This window comes from Pinus tabuliformis, chromosome 2_1, assembly GCF_031772625.1.
Source record: "Pinus tabuliformis cultivar Carrire ecotype Pingquan chromosome 2_1, CPIR1, whole genome shotgun sequence".
In the NCBI taxonomy this organism is placed as follows: Eukaryota; Viridiplantae; Streptophyta; class Pinopsida; order Pinales; family Pinaceae; genus Pinus; species Pinus tabuliformis.
The window spans coordinates 314578561-314600890 of NC_142299.1; the positions used below are offsets into that span (position 1 = coordinate 314578561).

General features: G+C 39.1%; 1 protein-coding gene across 5 annotated transcripts in view; it reads right to left on the reverse strand.

The window, feature by feature from the left end:
* Window positions 1–450: 450 nt before the first annotated feature.
* Window positions 451–22330, reverse strand: part of LOC149200115 (uncharacterized) — a 346691-nt gene continuing 324811 nt past the window's right edge. For 3 of the 5 annotated variants that reach the window (XM_089402590.1, XM_089402594.1, XM_089402593.1), the window contains 8 exons: window positions 18743–18799; window positions 3264–3395; window positions 2815–3024; window positions 2539–2629; window positions 2205–2307; window positions 1397–1534; window positions 1088–1141; window positions 451–901 (listed from right to left, as the gene is read on the reverse strand). In XM_089402590.1, the coding sequence (XP_089258716.1) occupies window positions 1402–1534; window positions 2205–2307; window positions 2539–2629; window positions 2815–3024; window positions 3264–3395; window positions 18743–18799 (726 nt within the window). In that variant the 3' untranslated portion in view covers window positions 451–901; window positions 1088–1141; window positions 1397–1401. Of the gene's footprint in view, window positions 902–1083; window positions 1142–1396; window positions 1535–2204; window positions 2308–2538; window positions 2630–2814; window positions 3025–3263; window positions 3396–18742; window positions 18800–22330 lie in introns of all 5 variants that reach the window. The other 2 variants (XM_089402591.1, XM_089402592.1) reach the window with 2 other exon arrangements.

Consider the following 22330-nt stretch of genomic DNA (forward strand, 5'->3'; position numbering starts at 1 on the left):
ATGTTATTCATTTTGTACAACTTTGATTTTTCCTGTACAAATAAGCAGTATTTTCTCCATGATTATTAGAAAAATAAATCCTTGGACGGTACTTGAAAAGAAAATTAATATGTTTTTGTTGATTGAAACGAAAAAAACGTATTGCATATTTTAGGATGTCTTGCAACGCTCTTTGATTTTAGATACCAAGTATTACATACCAAAGTAGATTAGTTAATTAACCAACGAAATAAGGGCCATTGTACTTCAAAACAAAGCTTGACATGCCTGTTCGGAGCATTTCTGCTAAATTAACCTAATGATATCTTATATAAAGGTTTTAAATTATGCCATGTTGAAGATTGATATATGGATACTTCATTAATGAAGCACAAGACATGGAGAACAATGACTTCCCTATGGCAGGAAAGATTCTACAGACCAAGTTCACTAGTTAACTGACCAATGGAGTAAGGATGAGTTGGCTTTAAAACCTGAATTTATCACAACTAGTTGGAGTGTTTTTACTGAATTGACCTGAATGAACTAAAGGTCTCAATTCTTGATATTATAAGTTCACTGTGTAAGAATCATGATTCCCTTCAGAGTCAGTGGATGGCTATTAAATTTGAGTTATATCTTACACATGCTTGTGGCGCTGTAATGCCAAGTCTATATCTTAAGAAGTTCATGGATAAAGGAATCATTAAAGCATAACTATTATGAATATTTCCCATAGCAGAAGGAAGAAATAAAAATAGAAGAGTATCATATGCCACGGCTTTGGTGATCCGCATCACTAACAAGCCCAACGAAAATATTCATGTGCCTTAGCAACCCACGGATTAACCAGCAGTCTGTCCTGGTAGCTATTGAACCATGCATGTACCTTTCAATGTCACCGTATTCAGCTCCACATGTTCTGCAATTCAAATATTAGAACAAGGTAACAAAAACAAGAATGTAATAACCGCACTCAACCTCTATCAAAAGAAAATTCATGATTGACAGTTTAGCTGAAAATCATGAAACCACGTTATCATATGGACGATGTGGATGGTATAATATTGAGAAGTTTTGCAGTAGAAGATACTCAATGTTTACTTACTCTCCGAACAGAGAAAGTCTAGACATGAATGCATGTTCCAAAAATCCCTTTGCCCTGTGAGTTTTGAAACATGTATTATTATGAAGCACCTAAATCAGCGATGAACTAAACATATGCTAAAATATAAATAGTTTCCAATGAAACTGAAATTATCTAAACCTAATGTAGTTTAGAGTAGAAGCAGGAAACTAAAAATTCAAATGCAGGAATGCTAGCACTTTATATCACTTCATTGATCAAAATAATATGCCAACAGAAACAGAACAGTACTGGGGCGGAAACGAAACTGATTCTGTTGTAAACACTTACCATGCTTAGACCTCAGGAACAGCAGTGTATAGCCAGTTGTAGAATTCATCAGTTTGTCTGACACCCATTGACTGAGATTTTTCCGAAATTATAGAGGCACGTGGTATTCGTGCTTTTTCATATGCTTCAAAGGCACTTCTAATGTATCAAACGAGGTTTTCCAAACAAAACAAATCCAAGAATTAGTACATCACACTAACATATTTAATATTAATCACTGAAAATATAAGTCCTCGCAACCATAATTATCTAACAATTCCCAAAGTGATCATGAGAAAGTCCGTTAAAGAGTTTATGCATTCAGAAGCATTTATGTCATTGATGTTTCATTTTCTTCTCAAGAAAATAAAAGAGTTGGTTAAAGAAAATTTTCATTTCCATGCATTTATGTAATTGACATCTCATTTTCTACTTATAATTTTCGAAGGAAGACAAAAGAAAAAAAATACATCAACCTTAAGTCAGAAGAAGTCACAATCTGTTTAGCACTTCTAATGTATCAAACGAGGTTTTCCAAACAAAACAAATCCAAGAATTAGTACATCACACTAACATATTTAATATTAATCACTGAAAATATAAGTCCTCGCAACCATAATTATCTAACAATTCCCAAAGTGATCATGAGAAAGTCCGTTAAAGAGTTTATGCATTCAGAAGCATTTATGTCATTGATGTTTCATTTTCTTCTCAAGAAAATAAAAGAGTTGGTTAAAGAAAATTTTCATTTCCATGCATTTATGTAATTGACATTTCATTTTCTACTTATAATTTTCGAAGGAAGACAAAAGAAAAAAAATACATCAACCTTAAGTCAGAAGAAGTCACAATCTGTTTAGCAAGCTCTAGTCCATCCTCAAAAGCAAGATTAGCTCCTTGACCAAATGATGGTGTTACAGCATGTGCTGCATCTGACAGAAGATGAAAAATTGCAAACCATTGTTAGATAGTATATATCGTGTTACTACGGTCAGTAAACAAGCTGGAACATTTTCTGTTATAAATAGCAGAGGAACACTTTAAAACAAGGTCAACATGATATATTTTGCAAAGATAGTAGAAACATAGTTGCAAGAAGTAATGTGAGATATGAATTACTACAGAACTCTCATAAATTTGCTTCCAGAAGTTATAAAGTTCACCTCCAAGAAGAACAACATGGCCACATGACCACTTTGGAAGTACAGGAACATCTAGCACCCTGCGCTCCAGGATAAGTTCTGGATTTGTGGCCTGCAAAGGACATATTGGTTCATTTATTGTCTCTTATTGATTAGAGTTAGTATACTGGCCATTTAAAATCTTTGGATAGTAATGGAAAACAAAACACAAGAAAAGGTTTTACTTAACCCAGTGTACTCTTACTGGAGAATCTTAATTGACAAAGATTAAATGGTCTCGAGTTTCAATTAAATTACCTGAATGATGTCGGTAGCAACATCCCAGCCTTCATAATATTTAAGCAACCTTTCTTTTGCCTCTTTCTGATCTCTAGAACGAATTCTAGCTTCTCCTTGAGTAACTTCATCCGTCACGCTGAAGGCCCAGTACAGTTTACCTTGTACACCATTTACTATAAAAACAGTCCGGCCATTTTGCAATGTTGCAAAACTTCCCATCGTCAAGGCCTTGACAAAACATGATCAAATCATTAAGAATGGAGCAATCCGAAAAATCAAAATATGGTTTAGCATTCCACTAACAGGCTTACATAAATTAATATTAGCATTCTCTAGAGGCTAACAGTTCTCTCCATACTTGTGAAAATCTTCTTTGCCATTATCTAGATCAAATAATCACAACTTAAATTAAGGATAGATTCCTTCCACCCTCAATTAAAAGAAATATAAGTAAAGTTGAGAAAGACCTTATGTGAACAGAGCTTTCCATCAATTATAGCTCGCCACATTGTCCTTCCATTATCATGAGGTGCTATTCCACCAAATAAAACTCTTCTGATGGTGGAATGTATCCCATCTGCAGCTATGACCAGAGGAGCCTGTTTATAATGTGCCAATGTGCCATCAGATTCAATACTAAATGTATTACTTTTCTAAGAAATCAGATAGAAATACCTATGACCTGTGAAAGAGAAATGTAGCATGTGTACAGATTTGTGCAAACAACTAGTTGAGAGCTTCTCATTATTCTTTTACATTCAAAATCGACAACTTTCTAAGAGTTGTGATAAAGGAATGGCAAGGTGCCCATCCTTTCTGAAAGTGCATTCCATTCGCTAACACAAATGCTATTGACAGCTTATTATGTACCTAGTGGAATTGAAAAGTCACAAAATATTCTTGACACTTACATGTTCTTGTAGAGCACTAAAGGACATACTTTTTCATCACCTTTCCCTTCAGATATGAACCACGAACAAGGTGGCCTCTATGCCAGGACAGATTTATATAAGGCCAGGTTGAGGGAGATTGCCAATCTAGTAATTCCATTAAGAAAGGGAATTCCGTCACATCTAACTGAGCCTCCATAAGAGAAGAAGTAAACACCAAAATGAAAGACTACATATCCAGGATAAACAGGTTTAATGGAGAATGTTTGTCATGTTAGTGATAATGTATATCATCACAGATAATTTTGTAAAATTGTCTTAAGTTTCTGTTTCATTTAATCTTATTTGACTAATGAAATAAAACATGACATTGTCTGGGTAGTTAAAGACCCAATTCTATTCTTGTATTAAGTTGTTCTCAGCTCCTAAATTTGTGGAAGTTGAGATATTCTCTCAGTATGGTGAAGTGATTATTCTATTATTACGATCGCATAACTCCCACATAATGGAGCACTCTTATGTATCTGACATCACTTATGGAGTGTAACACAAGAATAAAGCCCTGACTATTGAGAGTGGATGTTTCCTGTACATTGTTGAGGTTTAACCACTATAGATCTAGTGTTATTATCTTGTGTGTTCTGTGGAGACTATGTACCTACGCATTATTTTGTGCATGTAATTTCATCATGGTATCAGAACATCTTGTGCAGTCAGATAGTCATAGCATTAAAGGCCTTACCAGGATGTTGGGAATTACCAAGCTTCTGATAAGAAATAGAAAGGCAAACTGTCTACTTCATGAGGAATTTCAACAATTTATAGCATACGTCTTCTATATGCTTATGCTTGCCACAGTAACCATGTTTTGAGTTTCACTGTGTCTTTCCCTTTCGCTTCTGCTGTTGTGACGCAAGAGAGGGATGTCTCCTTTTGGGACTTTGACAATGCTGGGGAGAACTAGAGTTATTCTTCTGCTTCTCTTTGGCACTATGAGCAGTCAATTTGGAACTGCTCTTACCAAGATCAACCAACTCTTTTCATTCCATAATCAAAGCATTACGAAAATCATACCAAGAGAACATTTGCCGACTAACATTTAGGCATATTTCAGGTACTGAGCTGAGTAGGTTGAAATACCTCATAAGGAACAGGAAAATTTTGGAGAATCATATTTATACTCTAAGTTTTCACAGAAGGAAGCTATTGACTACACCAAAACTATTGCCCTAATTGCCAAAATGGATACTGCTAAAATCACTCTTTTTGTTGTTGCTAGCTTCCAGTGGAATCTTCATCAGATGGATATAAAATCAACATTCTTTAACGGGGATTTTTGAGAAGAAATTTATATGAAATAGCCTCCAGGTTTTGCAAGTGATGGCACTTCTCAACTTGTGTGTAAGTCGAAACTCAAAATAGTCATGATATGGGCAACAGCAAGGCCCCAGGGTATGGTAGAATGATAAATTCTTCCTTTCTAATGGCTTATATTGTTGCTATTCTAATCCCAACCCATATTTGAAGAATATTAATAGTGACATCATGATACTTGTCTTGTACATATATGACTTTATAACAATGTTTTAAAACTCTGACTCCGACTCGGCCGAGGGTTGACTCCGACTCCAACTCCGACTCCGTATCAACTCGGCCGGCTCGATTTCAATGACTTGGTCGTTGTAAAAAATACATTAAATATTTATTTTTTTAAAAACACATAATTTTAAAGATTTTCATTCATGTTTCCAAACACACAGCAGTAGAATATAGATAGATCATAGAAGACAACATATGATCAAAGTAGGCTCATGAATATATCCATTATATCAAAATGGCACCTAGTGCATTGTCCAATACATACACGATGATGATATAGAGATCCAAACAAAAACACATAACCAAGGAGGCTAGAAATGGCCTCTACAACAAAAGTCTGTGACTAGTACCACTGGGCCCTGGCTACTACTAGAGTTGCCAACATCATCCAGCTCAGTGTTACTTGGGAGCGGGAGCAACATTTTCAGAAGCTCCCGGTTTGAGAGCGAATCTCAGAGGAGTTCGACAACCAATGTCACTAACATCAAGGTACATAGAGGGATTGGTGCTCTTGATTAAATACGAGTTCCATACCCTAATACATGAGAAAATTCAATGGAAACATTGCAATCCCCCAATCCTGAAATCCTGAAAAACTGATAAGTCTGCTAGATTTTGAATGAAACCTAAAATTCTACTTTCTCCATATGAAATCCAACGACGCTGGAACCACTCTCAAACATCCTGAGTCATTTCATGGTAATGTTAAAAATTTAAGAATTTAACATTACCATGAATAGCATATCAATACTAGGGATCAGAGTCAGATAGGGAAACCCATGAGTCAGACAGGGAAGCCCAGGCAGTCCCCGAAAATGTTGAAATTTGGTACCGGAGGACAGGTGGTTCCCTAAGGCTTTGATCTTTGGCCTAGGGAAAAGTGTCCAAAAGAATTTAATTTTTTTCCTAAAGTGACTTTATAATTTTATAAAGTTAAATCTAATTTAAAAGTGATTTTAAGTGATAAAGTTATTAAGTCTAATTTTAAAGTGACTTTTATAAAGTCAATGAAAAATTAAAAAGGAAAAGTGACTTTGGAAATAAATGACTAAGTGGGTCTTTATTAAAGTGGGGTGAATTAAAAAATAGAAAGTGAAATTTAAATGAGCATTTAATCTCAGCCATTGATCTAAATCTATTTCAGCCATTGGATTTAGAGATCACCCAAAAGTCACTTGGATCACCCAAAAGTCACTTGGAGTTATATTAAAGGAGGAAAAGGAGGAAAAGGTCATTCATTCTTTCATGAGCAGATTGGGAGAAGGAGAGCAAGAGAGCAAGAGAGATTTCTGAGCAGGGAGGAGAAGGAGACAGCAGCTTGGCACACATTCCAAGGCAGCAGTTGAGCAGATTTGTACAGCTGATTCAGCACATAGTGAAAGGCAGATTTTTGCACAAAAATCAAGGAGCAGTTTGCTGATTTTTCTGCACACAAAACGGAGGCCGTACAGCATTTATTGCTGTCCTGTTTGCTATAATTTTCAGATTGCTGTGAGGCACGAGAAAGGAGATAAGTTGTAAATTTGCTTGCTGATTTTTTGCTGAATAATTCTCACTGTAAAAAGGCAATTTTCAAAAATAAAGAAGAGCTCTCAAACTGGTTTTCCCCAAGAGTTGTAGGGGGTTTTTCCAGGGTCAAGTTGACCAAAAATATCAGTGTTTTAATGTGTTTTAATGGCTGTTTTTGATTGCTGATTTTTAATTCTGCAATTTCCAGCATTCTGAAAAATTTCCAGAATTTGTGTTTTCAGCAATATTTATTTTTTTCAGTCTGTTAAATGCATTGTTTTACAACCAGGCCGAGTCAACTCGGAAACGGCCGGGTCATACCGAGCCATTAAAAAAATTTGTGACCAGGCCAGCAAACCGGCTCGGTTGACCGAGTCAACTATGACTCGGCCGAGTCATCCAATGACCAGGCCGAGTCCGTATTGACCAGGCCGAGTCAATGAAAACTGGCTGGGCAGGGTAAATCATGATTTTTTTTCACTTTTTTTTGGATTTGTGGTAAAGTTAAAATCAGTTTATGGATTCCAAAGGGTTTAGGTAAATTGTTAAGTGCTTTTGGGGTCCATTTCCCCCTCCCAAACCCTATTTAAGACAGCCAAATGCTCTCATTCACTCACAGCAGTCTTATGCATTTGAGTGAGAGTCTTCTTTGAGAATTAGTGAGCAGTTCTTGAGCTTGTTTTGGAGCAGCAGTGAGGAGTCTTGGAGGAGCATTGTAGCTGGAGTGAGGAGCTTCTTGGGCAGCCATTTGGAGCAGCATTGAGGAGCTGATTTTTGGAGCAAGCTTGAGGAGGCAGTTTGTGCCTGGAGGTATTTTTTTCCACCCTTACAAATCTGTTTTTGCTTAGTAAATTTTAGGTGCATATCAAGAAAGCTTAGAGAGTGTTTTTTGTCAAATAAATGAACATTGAATCAATTTTTTTTTTTCATTTTCAGATTGTTTTCCTAGTCAAAAAATGGCACCTAGAGCAAAAGATCCTGCTTGGGCATATGTTGAAATGGTTGATAGTCAGATGTGTTGCAAGTTTTGCCATAAGAAAATTAAGGCAGGTCCTGGGGGGATTCATAGGCTGAAACAACACTTGGCAGGGATTAAAAGCCAAATTACCGCATGTCCCTCTGATGAAATTGGGGAGATTAGAAAGAATTTGGTGGCCAGCTTTGAAAAATTTAAAGAAGATAAGGCTAGGAAACAAGAGATACAGGCTGAGATTGGGAGGAAGAGGGAGATACAAAGAATGATGGCTACCAACCCCCACTATGATTTTGAGGGTTCTTCCTCTATCCCTCAAACTGAGGCATCCAACCCTTTCCGTTATGTTCCTCCCTCTTTTGGTTCTGTTCAAGATAAGGGAAAGGGTAGAATGAAGGGTGATGTGACTATCAAAAGTTATTTCACTCCCTCCTCTCCATCAGATGCACATGGTCCTGAAGTTAGTAAAGGTCAAATTCAGCCCACTTTAGATGACCATTGGAAGAAAGAATTGAGGGAGACTGCTTGTGACTACATAGCTAGATGGTGGTATGATGCTGATATCCCCTTTAATGCTGCTCGTTCACCATATTATGAGCCTATGTTTGATGCCATACATGCTGCTGGAAAAGGCTTCAAAGGCCCTACTATGCAAGAGCTAAGGGGGGTTCGTTTGCAGAAAGAAATTCAATCCATTAATGAGTATTTGCAAGAGTTCAGGGACTCATGGGCAAGAACAGGGTGTACCATCATGTCAGATGGATGGACTGATCAAAGAAACCGTACCATCATAAACTTTCTTGTCTTCTGCCCACAGGGAACCATGTTTTTAAAATCAGTTGATGCATCTGATAAGGTAAAAGATGGCCACTTGTTGTTTCAGCTATTGGATGAGGTTATTGAGGAGGTGGGGGTGGCTAATGTTGTTCAAATCATCACAGACAATGCCTCTAACTATGTTCTTGCTGGTAAACTGTTAGAGGAAAAACACAAGACCATCTTTTGGACCCCATGCGCTGCACATTGCATAGACCTCATGCTTGAGGATATTGGAAAATTAGATTGGGTCAGAAACACTGTAGATAATGCCAAAAGCATAACAAAATTTATCTACAATCATACACTGGTTTTGAGTCTCATGAGGAAACACACTGGAGGCAAGGATATTATTAGGCCTGCCATCACTAGATTTGCTACACATTTTTTGACATTGCAATCTATGCTTTCCCAACATAGAAACTTGCAAAAGATGTTTTCCAGTGATGAATGGAATCAAACCAATTGGTCTAACAAACCAGAAGGCAGAGAATTGAAAAGGAAAGTCCATGATGAAACTTTTTGGAGAAAGGCAGCAGAGATTGTGAAGCTTGCTGAGCCACTGGTTAAGGTGTTGCGGTTGGTGGATGGGGAAAGGTTGGCTATGGGCTTCATTTATGAGGCTATGGATCAAGCAAAGGAGCAAATAAAGACAGCATACAAGGATAGAGTGGCAAAGTATGGGCCCATTTGGGCAATCATTGATGAAAGATGGAACAATCAACTCCATCGCGCTATACATGCAGCTGGGTATTTTTTGAACCCACGGTATCATTATAGAGCTAAGGAGTCAGGAGCTTTGAGGGGGGAGGTCAGAGATGGACTGGTTGATTGCATTGAACGCATGATCCCATCGGAGTCTGATCAGCTGCAGATACATCAACAGGTCACATCCTTCAGCAATGCAACAGGTACCTTTGGGAAGAACCTAGCAAAGATTGCAAGAGAAGCAGATGAGCCAGGTAAACAAAAATTTCAATTTTCAATTTCTTAATGGTTTTACAGTTTTACTTTTTTTATTAAAGACTAAAGTTTGTTAAATCATTTATAATTTGAAAGTTAGATATAATTTGTAATTTTGTTGAGCTTCAGCCTTCATCTAACTCATAATTCATTACACTCCTATGTTTTTTGCAGCACAATGGTGGGAGGCCTTTGGTGGCCAGTGCCCTCAATTGCAAAAGTTTGCAATTCGTATTTTGAGTCAAACTTGCAGTGCATCTGGGTGTGAGCGCAATTGGTCTGTCTTTGAGAGGATTCACACAAAGAAGAGAAACCGTTTGGAGCAAAAACGGTTGAATGATCTAGTTTTTGTCCAATACAACCTTCGGCTCAGACGGAACCAATTGCTGAACAAAAGACCTGATTCAGATCCCATTGTGTTGGAAGACATTGATCCAACATCAGATTGGGTAGTGGAGAGTCGTGCACCAGAGTTTGATCCTGATGAGGATCTTGATGAACTTGAACTGCAACATCAAATTCAGCCTGTTCAGTTGAATGCAGATCCCGATCCACCAGCCTCAGTCTCACAGCCAGCGGCAGCAAGGAGTAGGACTCCAGTTGTAGGTGCTTCCTCTGCTCAGCCACGACAGAAGCGCAGCCGCATATCTACTCTATCTCAGCTTGCATCTGCTGCACAGCCTGCTAGTGGTACTGGCACCACTTCTACAGTTGCAGTTGGAGACGATGATGATGATGAGGAGGCATGGGGCCCCTTGTCTGGCTCTGATGATGATGATGAGTCTGATCCAGAGATTGGTCGAGATGATATTGGCTCCTCTGGCAGTAGCTACTAGCCAGTAGTACTAGTATTGGAGTCTACTCAGCATCACAGTTTACTTTTGTTGTAGAGGCCATTTCTAGCCTCCTTGGTTATTTGTATTTTGTTTTGAGTCTTTGATCATGTATGACAGTTGACTATGTATTGCCATTGGGTACCATTTTGATATAATGGATTGGTTCATGAGCCTACTTTGATCATATGTTGTCTTCCATCTATATTATAATGCTGTGTGTTTGGAAACATGAATGAAAATCTTTAAAATTATGTTTAAAATATTTAAAATTATGTTTTTTTATAAAAAAAATAAATATTTAATGTATTTTTTACAACGACCGAGTCATTGAAATCGAGCCGGCCGAGTCATTACCGAGTCGGAGTCGGAGTCGGAGTCGATCCTCGGCCGAGTCGAAGTTGTAAAACATTGGTTAAATGTATGGTTATGGGAATGGACATTTAACTACATGGGAGAAATAAGGAGAAACTAAAAACCGGGGTGGGAAAACAGAAATTTCTACATGGTATCAGAGCTTGAGTGCTGAAGGGCAGTTTGGGACAGCAAAAGGAAAAATTACAGTTGCTGATTTTTCACTCAGAAAATTCCAGCAAGCTGATTTTTTCATAAACAGCAGTTTTATCTTTACTACAGCAGTGCTATTTTTCAGTTTTAGGACAGCAGGATGTCATTGGGATTGAGGGTGGAGGATAGGCTGGATGGGCATATAAATTACAGCGTTTGGAAGGAGAGAATGCAGAGTATCTTTGAGGAGGCAGAAGTCTGGGATATCATGGTGCATACCGCACAGAACCCTGTTGTTGTGCCCACTGATGTTACTCAGTTGGCTGAGTATAAAAAGAAGAACAATAAGGGTAAGAGGCTGATTCTAGACGGAATCAAAGACCATTGCATTCCTCATGTGAGAGGAAAGAGCAATGCCCATGAGATGTGGACAGCATTGTCCAATCTCTACCAGAGTACCAATGAGAACCGGAAGATGGTCCTGAAGGAGAAGCTGAATAACATTAAGATGGGGAATGATAGTGCAGCGGGATATCTCACAAAGATTACCAATGTGAGAGATGAGTTGGCAGCGATTGGAGAGGCCATTCCACCCACTGAGTTGGTGCGGATTGCAGTGAATGGCCTCCCCCGTTCATGGTTGAACTTTGCTGATGGGGTTTGTGCACGTGAGACCCTTCCCACATGGGAAAGGTTTTGGGATGATTGCATTCAGACAGAGATCAGGAAAGGTCAGCTTGGGGCAGCCAAGCCAGTTGAGCAGGATGAGGATGTAGCACTGGTGGCAGGAGGCAAGAAAGGCAAAGGGAAGAAGCAGGCTTCCACAAGCGGTGGTGGAGGCAAAGGCAAAGGTAAAGGTAAACAGAGTAACTCACAGAAGGACTATTCCAAAGTGAAGTGTTGGAATTGTCAAAAGATGGGACACTATGCAGTTGTGTGTCCGGAGAAGAAGAAGAAGAAGGGGAAGAACCAGGACGTGGCAGCTTTAGCAGAGATTGAGGACTTTGCTGGTCGTTTTGACCGAGAGTTTGCGTTCACTACGTGTGAGTCCTCTAGTGCAGGATCACCTGCCACACAGGTTCAGAGGGAGCATGCTTTTCCCTCGATTAGCGGAGCATCTACAGGTATCTGGTATGTGGACAGTGGGGCTTCACGTCACATGACAGGAGTCCGGGAGTACTTCTCAGAGCTTTCAGAGAGTGGCACTGATATTGAGGTAGTACTCGGTGATGACAGAGTTGTTAGAGCAGTCGGGGTGGGGACAGTGACATTTCAGAGGGAGTCCAAACCTCCCTTGAAGGTGTCAGAGGTTCTTTATGTGCCAGGGATGAGGAAGAACCTCATATCCGTCTCAGCTTTGGAGGACAGAGGATATGAGGTACTGTTCAGGGGAGGACAGGTGTTGATGTATCCCAGGGGCACTCCAGCTGATTCAGCTAGAGTGATAGGTGTACGCCATGCAAAGGTGTACAAGTTTGCATTTCAGCCCCTTTTGGCATTGAGCAGTAGTACCGACAGCAGAGCTAGCAGTTCTGAGCTGTGTGAGATTTGGCACCGCAGGATGGGACATATGTATCATGGAGCCTTGAGGACATTGCGGGAGATCACTACAGGTGTGCCAGATTTCAGTACTGATCACTTTGATACTTGCAGAGGTTGTGCTATGGGCAAATTTTCCAAATCCCCTTTTCCCAGCAGTGACAGCAGAGCGACAGGGATACTTGATTTGATTCATTCCGATGTGAGCGGTCGGATGTCTCATGTTTCCTTGAGTGGATATGAGTACTATGTTTTATTCATTGATGATCACTCCAGGAGGACCTGGATTTATTTTTTGAAGACCAAGAGTGAGGTCTTCAAGCGGTTTCAGGAGTTCAGAGCTCTTGTGGAGACTCAGACAGGTCGAAAGATCAAGTCCTTGAGGTCGGACAATGGAGGAGAGTACACCCTTGGAGAGTTTGTTGACTATTGTGCGGAGGCAGGCATTAGGAGGGAGTTCACTGTTCCTTACAACCCCCAGCAGAACGGGGTTGCAGAGAGGAAGAACAGATCCATCATAGAGGCTGCCAAAGCCATGTTACATGATTAGGGGTTGCCATTGTTCTTGTGGGCAGAGGCCTGCAACACAGCTGTTTACTTGCAGAACAGGAGTCCGCATCGTGCCTTGGGGCACATGACTCCGGAGGAGGCTTTCTCTGGGAAGAAGCCTGATATTGGTCATCTTCATATCTTTGGATGCATTACATACTCCTATATACCCAAGGAGAAGAGGACCAAACTAGAGCCCACCGCAGAGAAGGGTATCTTTGTGGGCTATAGTGAGACCTCAAAGGCCTTTCGGATTTACATTCCTGCACAGAGGAGAGTTGTTGTCAGACGGGATGTGAAGTTCGAGGAGGACAGGGCCTTTAGGAGGTCACGAGAGTTAGAGTATCTGGATCAGCCAGACCCTCAACAGCAGTTGAGTCAGTCGCAGGGATCCAGTGGGCAGGGATCAGGAGGATCCGGAGGTACATCTATGAGGATGTCAGGTCCGTCAGTGAGCAGTGGCTCGCCGAGCCAGAGGGGTGGTGCTTCGGGCAGCATGCAGAGCAGTTCACAGAGCAGTTCACTAGGGAGTCCACTGATGGACAGTTCACACGGTACCTCAGCTTCTACAGGTTCAGGTGCAAGCAGGAGGACAACAGACAAACAGTCAGGAGTTCAGGCTACTGATGATGATGAGGAGGAGGAGTTTCATTCTCCGGTGGGAGAAGTGCGCTCAGGGAAGAGGAAGCCCAAGTGGCTTCAGGACACCTTGAGAGATGCCACATCTGTTGCTGAGCCGAAGAGGCCGGTCAGAGAGAGTAGACCACCTGAGAGGTTTTGTAGCTATATGGCGATGGTTACCAGCATCCTTGACTCTGAGCCTTCTAGCTATGAGGAGGCAGCTAGCCAGCAGGTTTGGAGAGAGGCCATGTAGGAGGAGTATTCTTCTATCATGAAGAATGATGTTTGGGAGGTGGTGCCGAGGCCTGAGGGCAAATCCGTGGTTACTTCCAGATGGCTTTACAAGGTAAAGCATGTTGCAGATGGCAACATTGAGAAATTCAAAGCGAGGTTTGTGGCTAGAGGGTTCTCCCAGGTAGAGGGAGTTGATTATGAGGAGACCTTCGCTCCCGTGGCTCGATATACTTCGATCCGCTCCATTATATCGATAGCAGCAGAGATAGGTTGGAAGATCCACCAGATGGATGTGAAGACCGCATTTCTCAATGGCTTCATACAGGAGGAGGTGTACATTGAGCAGCCACAGGGCTTTGAGGTGCATGGGAAGGAGTCCCATGTGTGCAGATTGAAGAAAGCCCTTTATGGCCTGAAGCAAGCTCCCAGAGCTTGGTACTCCAGGATAGATGCATACTTGCAGGGGATGGGTTTCACAAAGAGTGAGGCAGATCCGAACCTTTACTTTATTGTGATTGGTGAGGAGCCTCTCATTCTGGTGCTGTATGTGGATGACTTGATCATTACAGGTGCAGAGAGACTCATAGAGCACTGGAAGAGAGATCTTGCGGCGGAATTTGAGATGAAGGACATCGGTTTGATGCATTACTTTTTGGGTTTGGAGGTGTGGCAGGAGGAGGGGCATTTCTTCCTGGGGCAAGGGAAGTATATTGTGGACATCCTTAGTAGATTCCACATGGAGGATTGTAGACCCATGTCGACACCGATGATCACCAACTAGAAGAAGCTTCATGCTTCGGATTCCGAGTTGGTGGATCCCACATTGTACAGGCAGCTGATTGGTTCCTTGATGTATTTGGTCAACACTAGACCAGATATCTGTTTTGCAGTCAACACGATGAGTCAGTTTATGTGTGAGCCTAGGAAGGTTCACTGGGTGGCTGCAAAACACATTTTGCGGTACTTGCAGGGGACAGTGGATTATGGTCTGGACTACAGGCAGGGAGATGGAGTGAGATTGGCAGGATACACTAATTCTGATTGGGCAGGTTGTGCTTCTGATAGGAAGAGCACTTCAGGGTGTTGTTTTGGGTTGGGTTCAGCAGTAGTGTCATGGTTCAGCCGGAAGCAGCAGTCAGTAGCACTGAGTTCAGCAGAAGCAGAGTATATGGCAGCCAGTCTAGCTAGTTGTGAGGCTATCTGGCTTCGCAAGATGTTGTTTGGCTTATTTGGTCAGCCGTTGAGACCTTCAGTGATTTACTGTGATAATCAGAGTTGCATTAAACTCACGGAGAATCCAATATTTCATGACAGGTCAAAGCATATCGGGATCAGATATCATTTCATCAGAGACTATGTTCAGAAGGGAGTTGTGAAGCTTGAGTATATTTCCACTGATGAGCAGGTTGCAGATATCCTTACCAAAGCCTTACCACGGGGCAAGCATGTCTACTTCAGGGACAAGATGGGTGTGGTGAGGAACACCTTCCTCGGTAAGAGGGAGTGTTGAAATTTGGTACCGGAGGACAGGTGGTTCCCTAAGGCTTTGATCTTTGGCCTAGGGAAAAGTGTCCAAAAGAATTTAATTTTTCTCCTAAAGTGACTTTATAATTTTATAAAGTTAAATATAATTTAAAAGTGACTTTAAGTGATAAAGTTATTAAGTCTAATTTTAAAGTGACTTTTATAAAGTCAATGAAAAATTAGAAAGGAAAAGTGACTTTGGAAATAAATGACTAAGTGGGTCTTTATTAAAGTGGGGTGAATTAAAAAATAGAAAGTGAGATTTAAATGAGCATTTAATCTCAGCCATTGATCTAAATCTATTTCAGCCATTGGATTTAGAGATCACCCAAAAGTCACTTGGATCACCCAAAAGTCACTTGGAGTTATATTAAAGGAGGAAAAGGAGGAAAAGGTCATTCATTCTTTCATGAGCAGATTGGGAGAAGGAGAGCAAGAGAGCAAGAGAGATTTCTAAGCAGGGAGGAGAAGGAGACAGCAGCTTGGCACACATTCCAAGGCAGCAGTTGAGCAGATTTGTACAGCTGATTCAGCACATAGTGAAAGGCAGATTTTTGCACAAAAATCGAGGAGCAGTTTGCTGATTTTTCTGCACACAAAACGGAGGCCGTACAACATTTATTGCTGTCCTGTTTGCTATAATTTTCAGATTGCTGTGAGGCACGGGAAATGAGATATGTTGTAAATTTGCTTGCTGATTTTTTGCTGAATAATTCTCACTGTAAAAAGGCAATTTTCAGAAATAAAGAAGAGCTCTCAAACTGGTTTTCCCCAAGAGTTGTAGGGGGTTTTTCCAGGGTCAAGTTGACCAAAAATATCAGTGTTTTAATGTGTTTTAATGGCTGTTTTTGATTGCTGATTTTTAATTCTGCAATTTCCAGCATTCTAAAAAATTTCCAGAATTTGTGTTTTCAGCAATATTTATTTTTTTCAGTCTGTTAAATATATGGTTATGGGAATGGGCATTTAACTACATGGGAGAAATAAGGAGAAACTGAAAACCGGGGTGGGAAAACAGAAATTTCTACAGAAAATCCAAAAAAAAAAGCCATTTTTTTGGGTTCACTGGCCGCTGTACGTAACCCGGCCAGGTTAATACACAACTCGGCCGACTTGGTATTAACCCAGCCGACGGAACCGGTTCAATGGCCGGGTTAAATTTTTTTTGACCGACTCGAACCAACTCGGCCTAGTCGGTTCTGAGCCGGTCGGGTTTAAAAACACAAGTTTATATGCATGAGTGTTAAGATGATCCTTGACATGAAGAAGACACTTAGGGAAACTTTGAGATAGCTGATTTGGGTCTCTTGGATTACTTTCGTGTCATTTAAGTTTTGCAATTAGACAATGGTATTGTTATCTCACAGCCAAAGTATGTTCTTGTCACTTGATCTTGTCCAAAGGTTTCACGTGGAAGAATGCAAACCTTGCCCAACCCCATTTCAATCTAGAGTCAAATTTTTGGCTAAAGTTACTTCTAAGTTCTAACGTTTTTTATAATACTCTGTATTTACTATTGACAACTTGTTGGAAGCCCTTTTTATTTGAGTCACAACCGATCTGACATTACCTTTGTTGTTCATCTAGTTTCTTAGTATCTGTAGAATCCCAAGGAAATCTATTGGATTACAACAAAGCATAGCTTGAGATATGTGAAAGGTACTTATTATTATGGTGTGCAATATTGTTATGGGGGACAAACACAATTGGTTGGATATACAGGTTCACATTGGGTTGGAACCAAGTTGAGTGCAACTTTGCTTCTACCTATCCTTTCATTCTGGGTTGAGTTGTTGCGTGGTCAAGCAAGAAGTAGTCGACAATTTCACTTTTTTCAACTAAAGCCAACGATGTAGGTATTTTCATTACAGGGCAAGAAGCTATATGGATTCAGAAACTTTTGGGAGAACTTGGACTTTATCAATGCAATCTCTTCATTGTGATAATCAAGGTGCTATTCAGATAGCTCATCATCCAATCTATCACTCCAAGACCAAACATGTTGAGGTCCATCAACGCTACATTCAACAAATAATCCATGATTATATCATTCAAATGGAGTATTGTCATACAGAGGACCAAATTGCTCATAGCTTGACTAAACCGTTGACAGAGGTCAATTTTTTTTAGAGTTGAGACTTCTGTGATCCATAACATGTTTGTGAGAATAATTTCGGCAAAATCACATAAAAAATCATTTGTCGATGCGTTTCGAACCAACCAGTGTGGTTCAAATTTGTTAAGTTTTGGACTCTAATTGGAATTAAGGAATTACACTTGTCACTAAGAGGAGATAATTGTAATGTTACTTCCCTAACCAATCTTCAAGGGGAATATCAGTCATAACGTATATGATCACCAACAATTTTGTAATATTGGTTTGGAGATATTATGTTTCATTTAGTCCTATTTGACTAATGAAATAACATGAGAATGTTTGAGTAGTTAAAACCCCAATTCTCTTTTTGTGTCAAGTGGTAAGCATATCCTAAATTTGTGGATCTTGTCAAGTCTTATATAGGGGGAAGTTGACAGATTCTCTCCATATGGTTAGGCAGTTTTTGTGTTATTACAGACACACCATTCCAATATTATGGAGGCCTATTTTGTACTTGATATCACTTATGGCACATGACACAAGAATAAAGACATGATTGCTTACAGTGGATGTTTCCACTACATTGTAGAGGTGCCATTATCTTATGTGTTGTGCGGAGACTCTACTTTCCTAGGCATTATACTCTACACTTGATTTCAATCACTCTTGATTGTAGTGTTGCAAGTTCTTTACAACCATTTAAAATAGCATAATGTGAAAACTTTGGTGACTAGTGAAGGACTATCATTATCTCTAGCATTGCCATTCCATTGCTATTCCAATCTTGATGGAGACATACAAAGCCTTCAGGCTAATGGAGAAGCTGCAAGACAATCTGTCCCAAGGTTATACAATGCTCAATCCAATGTTAAGAAGTACGATTGATCACTTTCATTAGGCTGGCAGCATTTCAAACCTGTTGAGGTAGATGCCAAGGATAAATGCTACCCATGTAAGAAAGAGGCCAAGCTACTCAATGTATCAGCAAACAATTCCAATGCTTAAATCAAAATAAAAGTAAAAGACTTTGCAAGCAGGCCAAAAAACCTCTTAGAGGTGTTAAAGCATAAATACTAACATAGGTCTCGTAACAGGCAGACATTAAGTAATTAACTTTTGACTGGACAAATGATATAGTACACATGTTTAATGTCCAATGAAAAATTAATAATACAATGTTGGCATCAGATTTTTTTAAACTAGTAGCTATACACAGCCTTTACGAGGACAGTTACTATAGTAACAAAAAATAAATAAGGAAAAGACTGAAGTCGAAGATATAGAGACTTGCTTCTATTGTGACTGTTTCATCTCCTTTTCTGAAATGCACAATAGCCCCTTCCTCACCCTGTTAATCAAAAAGGAAAATTCATTGTCATTAGTTACCTGTTAACAACTATCCCTAATGCTTGGAAACAATCTTTTACTGTAAGGAATTTGTTATAAAACAATGCAGAGAATTCTCAGAGAGCTCAGCCTAGCTATAAATACCTGAATTAATCAAATGTTTAGGAAGCTTCCCATAGGAAAATTTTCTAATATTTTTCCACCATTATATCTTACAAACTATGACTCATTCAGTAATAATCAACACAATGGACTGTACAAGTTATCTAAAGTTGAAAATTTCATTTTTCCGTTGAAATTCACATAATTTTGGCATAAAAGTGTGTGCTTCTGAGATGCTCAAATATTCCTTCTTTAAGGTTGAGAGGATAAGGAGTCAACAGAGAAGAACTACTGCATTTGATAAAGGGTTCAACTGTCAAGAAAAGCATTGTCTGCATTTGATAATAGAGGACTTGTCATTAAAAAACAGAGTTCAATTTAATTAGTACACCTCCTGTATCTACGAAACTTCAATGAGACATACCACACACGTCAATGGCTTGCATTGACTCGCTGTGTTCCCAATTAATAGAATCAAAGAGGACTTGGATTTTACCATGTGACTTGAATTCTATCTCTTACCATTAAATACTTTGTACTCAAGTGTCAGACTAATTGTTAGGTTTGCAGACATCACTTAAGTAGAGGTTAAATGCCCTTGGTTGTTGAGTATGCCATAGACTAGAAGAAAATAAGCCGCCAGGGAAAAAACGAGTATTCAGTTAAAACTTGTGAGAAACATTTACTAAATGCTTCCTTTCTTGCATGCTCAATGTCATTAATAAATACCAAGAGAGCAATTCTACTTACATGTCTAAAGGAAAATAAAATAAAAAACAACATGCTTGAGAGCAAACTCTTTCTTATTACTCCATTGGAAGTGGAAACAATGACAGTCTAAAATTTGTCCTGGATCACTATTCTTTAAAAATAAAAGGCAAATAACAGTCAGATATTCCTATGCCACTTGTCTTGCAAACATTGGATACCAAAAGGCAGCTTAGAGCTGGTTAGTTGAGTAAAAGAAAATGGGTCATCAATGCTCAACTGGGATCTGAGTTATACTTTTGAGGAATGCTCTCATTAAAATGATATGAATAAGGCATCAAATAAAGGCCTTAACTGTTATACACATGTCCACTATATGGAGTTTGATATACCTTTTGATCCAAGAAATCACAGATTGTAACAAACCCGGCCCCTCCTAGTTATCATCTAAAAGGTGGAGTCTCAAAATCTTTAAACCCAGTGCTTGGCTCAGCGGTTTTCCTCTCTCGAATTCATACTAGTATACGAATTGTCATTAGCTTTCTAGTGACGACGTTGGCATCACACCCTGCCATGATCTCAGGTGCTAGGCATATTATCAAGATATACTTTACATGTCCTCATTAGATTGGTAGTCTTAATGGCTTAAACCTTATCATGATAAACTCCATCTGAATGATGCAATATCACCCTAATTCTACTGTCCGACAAGGCTACAACGTTCAGGATGTGAAAATTCCAATACCGGAATCCCATTGCAACAACTGGTATTATTTCTCCTAATTGTTAATTAATTTAACAATTTATCTGCTACAACAAATATCGAAATAAACACACTGCAACCTTCACAAATAAAATACTGTGGAATAATAATGCGTTGGAAGTTGAGAAATGCTATCGCACACATAAAAATAACACAATTATTTTTGGAAAAAAGTCCCATGAAAAAAACCCAACTTGGGAAAACCGATGCAACAGCTAAGAGTTTTATTATTATGCAACAGTGAGAAATTTTGATTACAACAAGATGTCGAAATCTGACAATCCTACATAGAAAAATACTGGCAAAAATCTAGTGAGGAATTTTCCTCAACCCACAAGGAAACTCCCAGCCAGTGTCACAGGGTTCGTCGAACCCAAAGGTTGAGGTCCGAAATTCGTCGAATTTCAAAAAAAATCTTAAGGTTCGTTTAAGTTCGAGAAGGTTCGGTATAATGTGTATCGGAAATCAAAAATATATTGCAGTATCGGAATCTGCCTACATACATTATAATGTTTTAAAAGCATTATATTATAAGGCGTCAACATTATTATAATTCTAGAAGTATTACAATATTACAATGAACTCAACGTACATGTATTACAAGCAATACAATATGTTAACACATTACAATGTATTGAACTCAGCTTATATGAGGCATTACGATAGGCTAATGTATATTTTTTATTATTATAATAATAATAAAGATAAGTTAACCTAATTTAAAAATTATATATTTTTACAAGAATTATTTTTAATATATTTTAAATTATATTACATTATCCAAATTAGAGTATTGTTATTTTAAATATTATGAAATAATATAACGTATATTTATGAAAAATTATAAATTTATTGATATAGTATATGATAAAAATTATAAATATATATTAATTATAAATGAATATAAAAGATTTATATAATTTTAATTATTATATATATTTTTAAAATTATATACATGAACGAACTTAATGGCGAACCTCATTCGAACCTCATCCAAAAATTCGAACTCGAATCGAACTTAATTGTAATCGAATTCGAATTCGAACCCGAACCATGTGACATTGCTCCCAGCACGACTCGCCTTCGAAAATTCGGCCCTCTGACCCTTTGCGTCAGCCTCTGCGCTACTCTGCATACCCTGTTGGACGTTTAGCCTCAAACTGGTTTGTGATGAAGTCGTTTTGCCTTCTATTGACTGGAAAGATGCTTCTCCAACACTTTGGGACCCCTTCGCAGCCTGTGGAATTGAAGACGTCTCTCCCTCTCAGCAAATCAATCTTGCCTCTAGAGATTGTTGTGCTGCCCCTGCATCAGCCTCTCTGTGGCTTTTTGTGAAAAATCGATTACCCGATTCCTACTGCAGCAAACTGATAATATTTCTCCTACTTGTTAAGTTAATTGAACAAGTTACTTGTAGTTTTCTACGACAAATACTGAAATACATACATTGCAGCCTACACCAAAATAAAACTGCGGAAACTAAATACAGCACAAGAGAGAAATAAACATCACACACATCTACACAGTTATTTTTGGACAAACGTCCCTGTTGACCCTGCCGCCTACACCTACCTACAAGTCATTGAGAAAAGCCTTCAACCCCACAAGTTGTGGTTGGTAGCAGGGAACTCAGAGAAGGGGTTGTCACATTAATCTCGACTCTCTTCGTTTGAGCTATCTCCTAGGTTAGCTAAGGGGGGTGGTTCCTAATGAAAAGTTAAGTTTAAAAAATGTGAGTTTCTAGGAGAGTGTTATAGTGAAAATGGATTACTTTTTAGGATTTATGAGCAAATATGAAGTAAGCAACTTGAAATAACAATGCCAATCATTAATATGATTAAAAAACCATAAAACCAGTGCCTTATAAGGAATTTGCTCAACAATTTAAAGATATATTTGCTCAAAGTAAAATGCAATGCTCTCATAAGAGAGAACAAAGTCACCCTGAAATGTAAATAA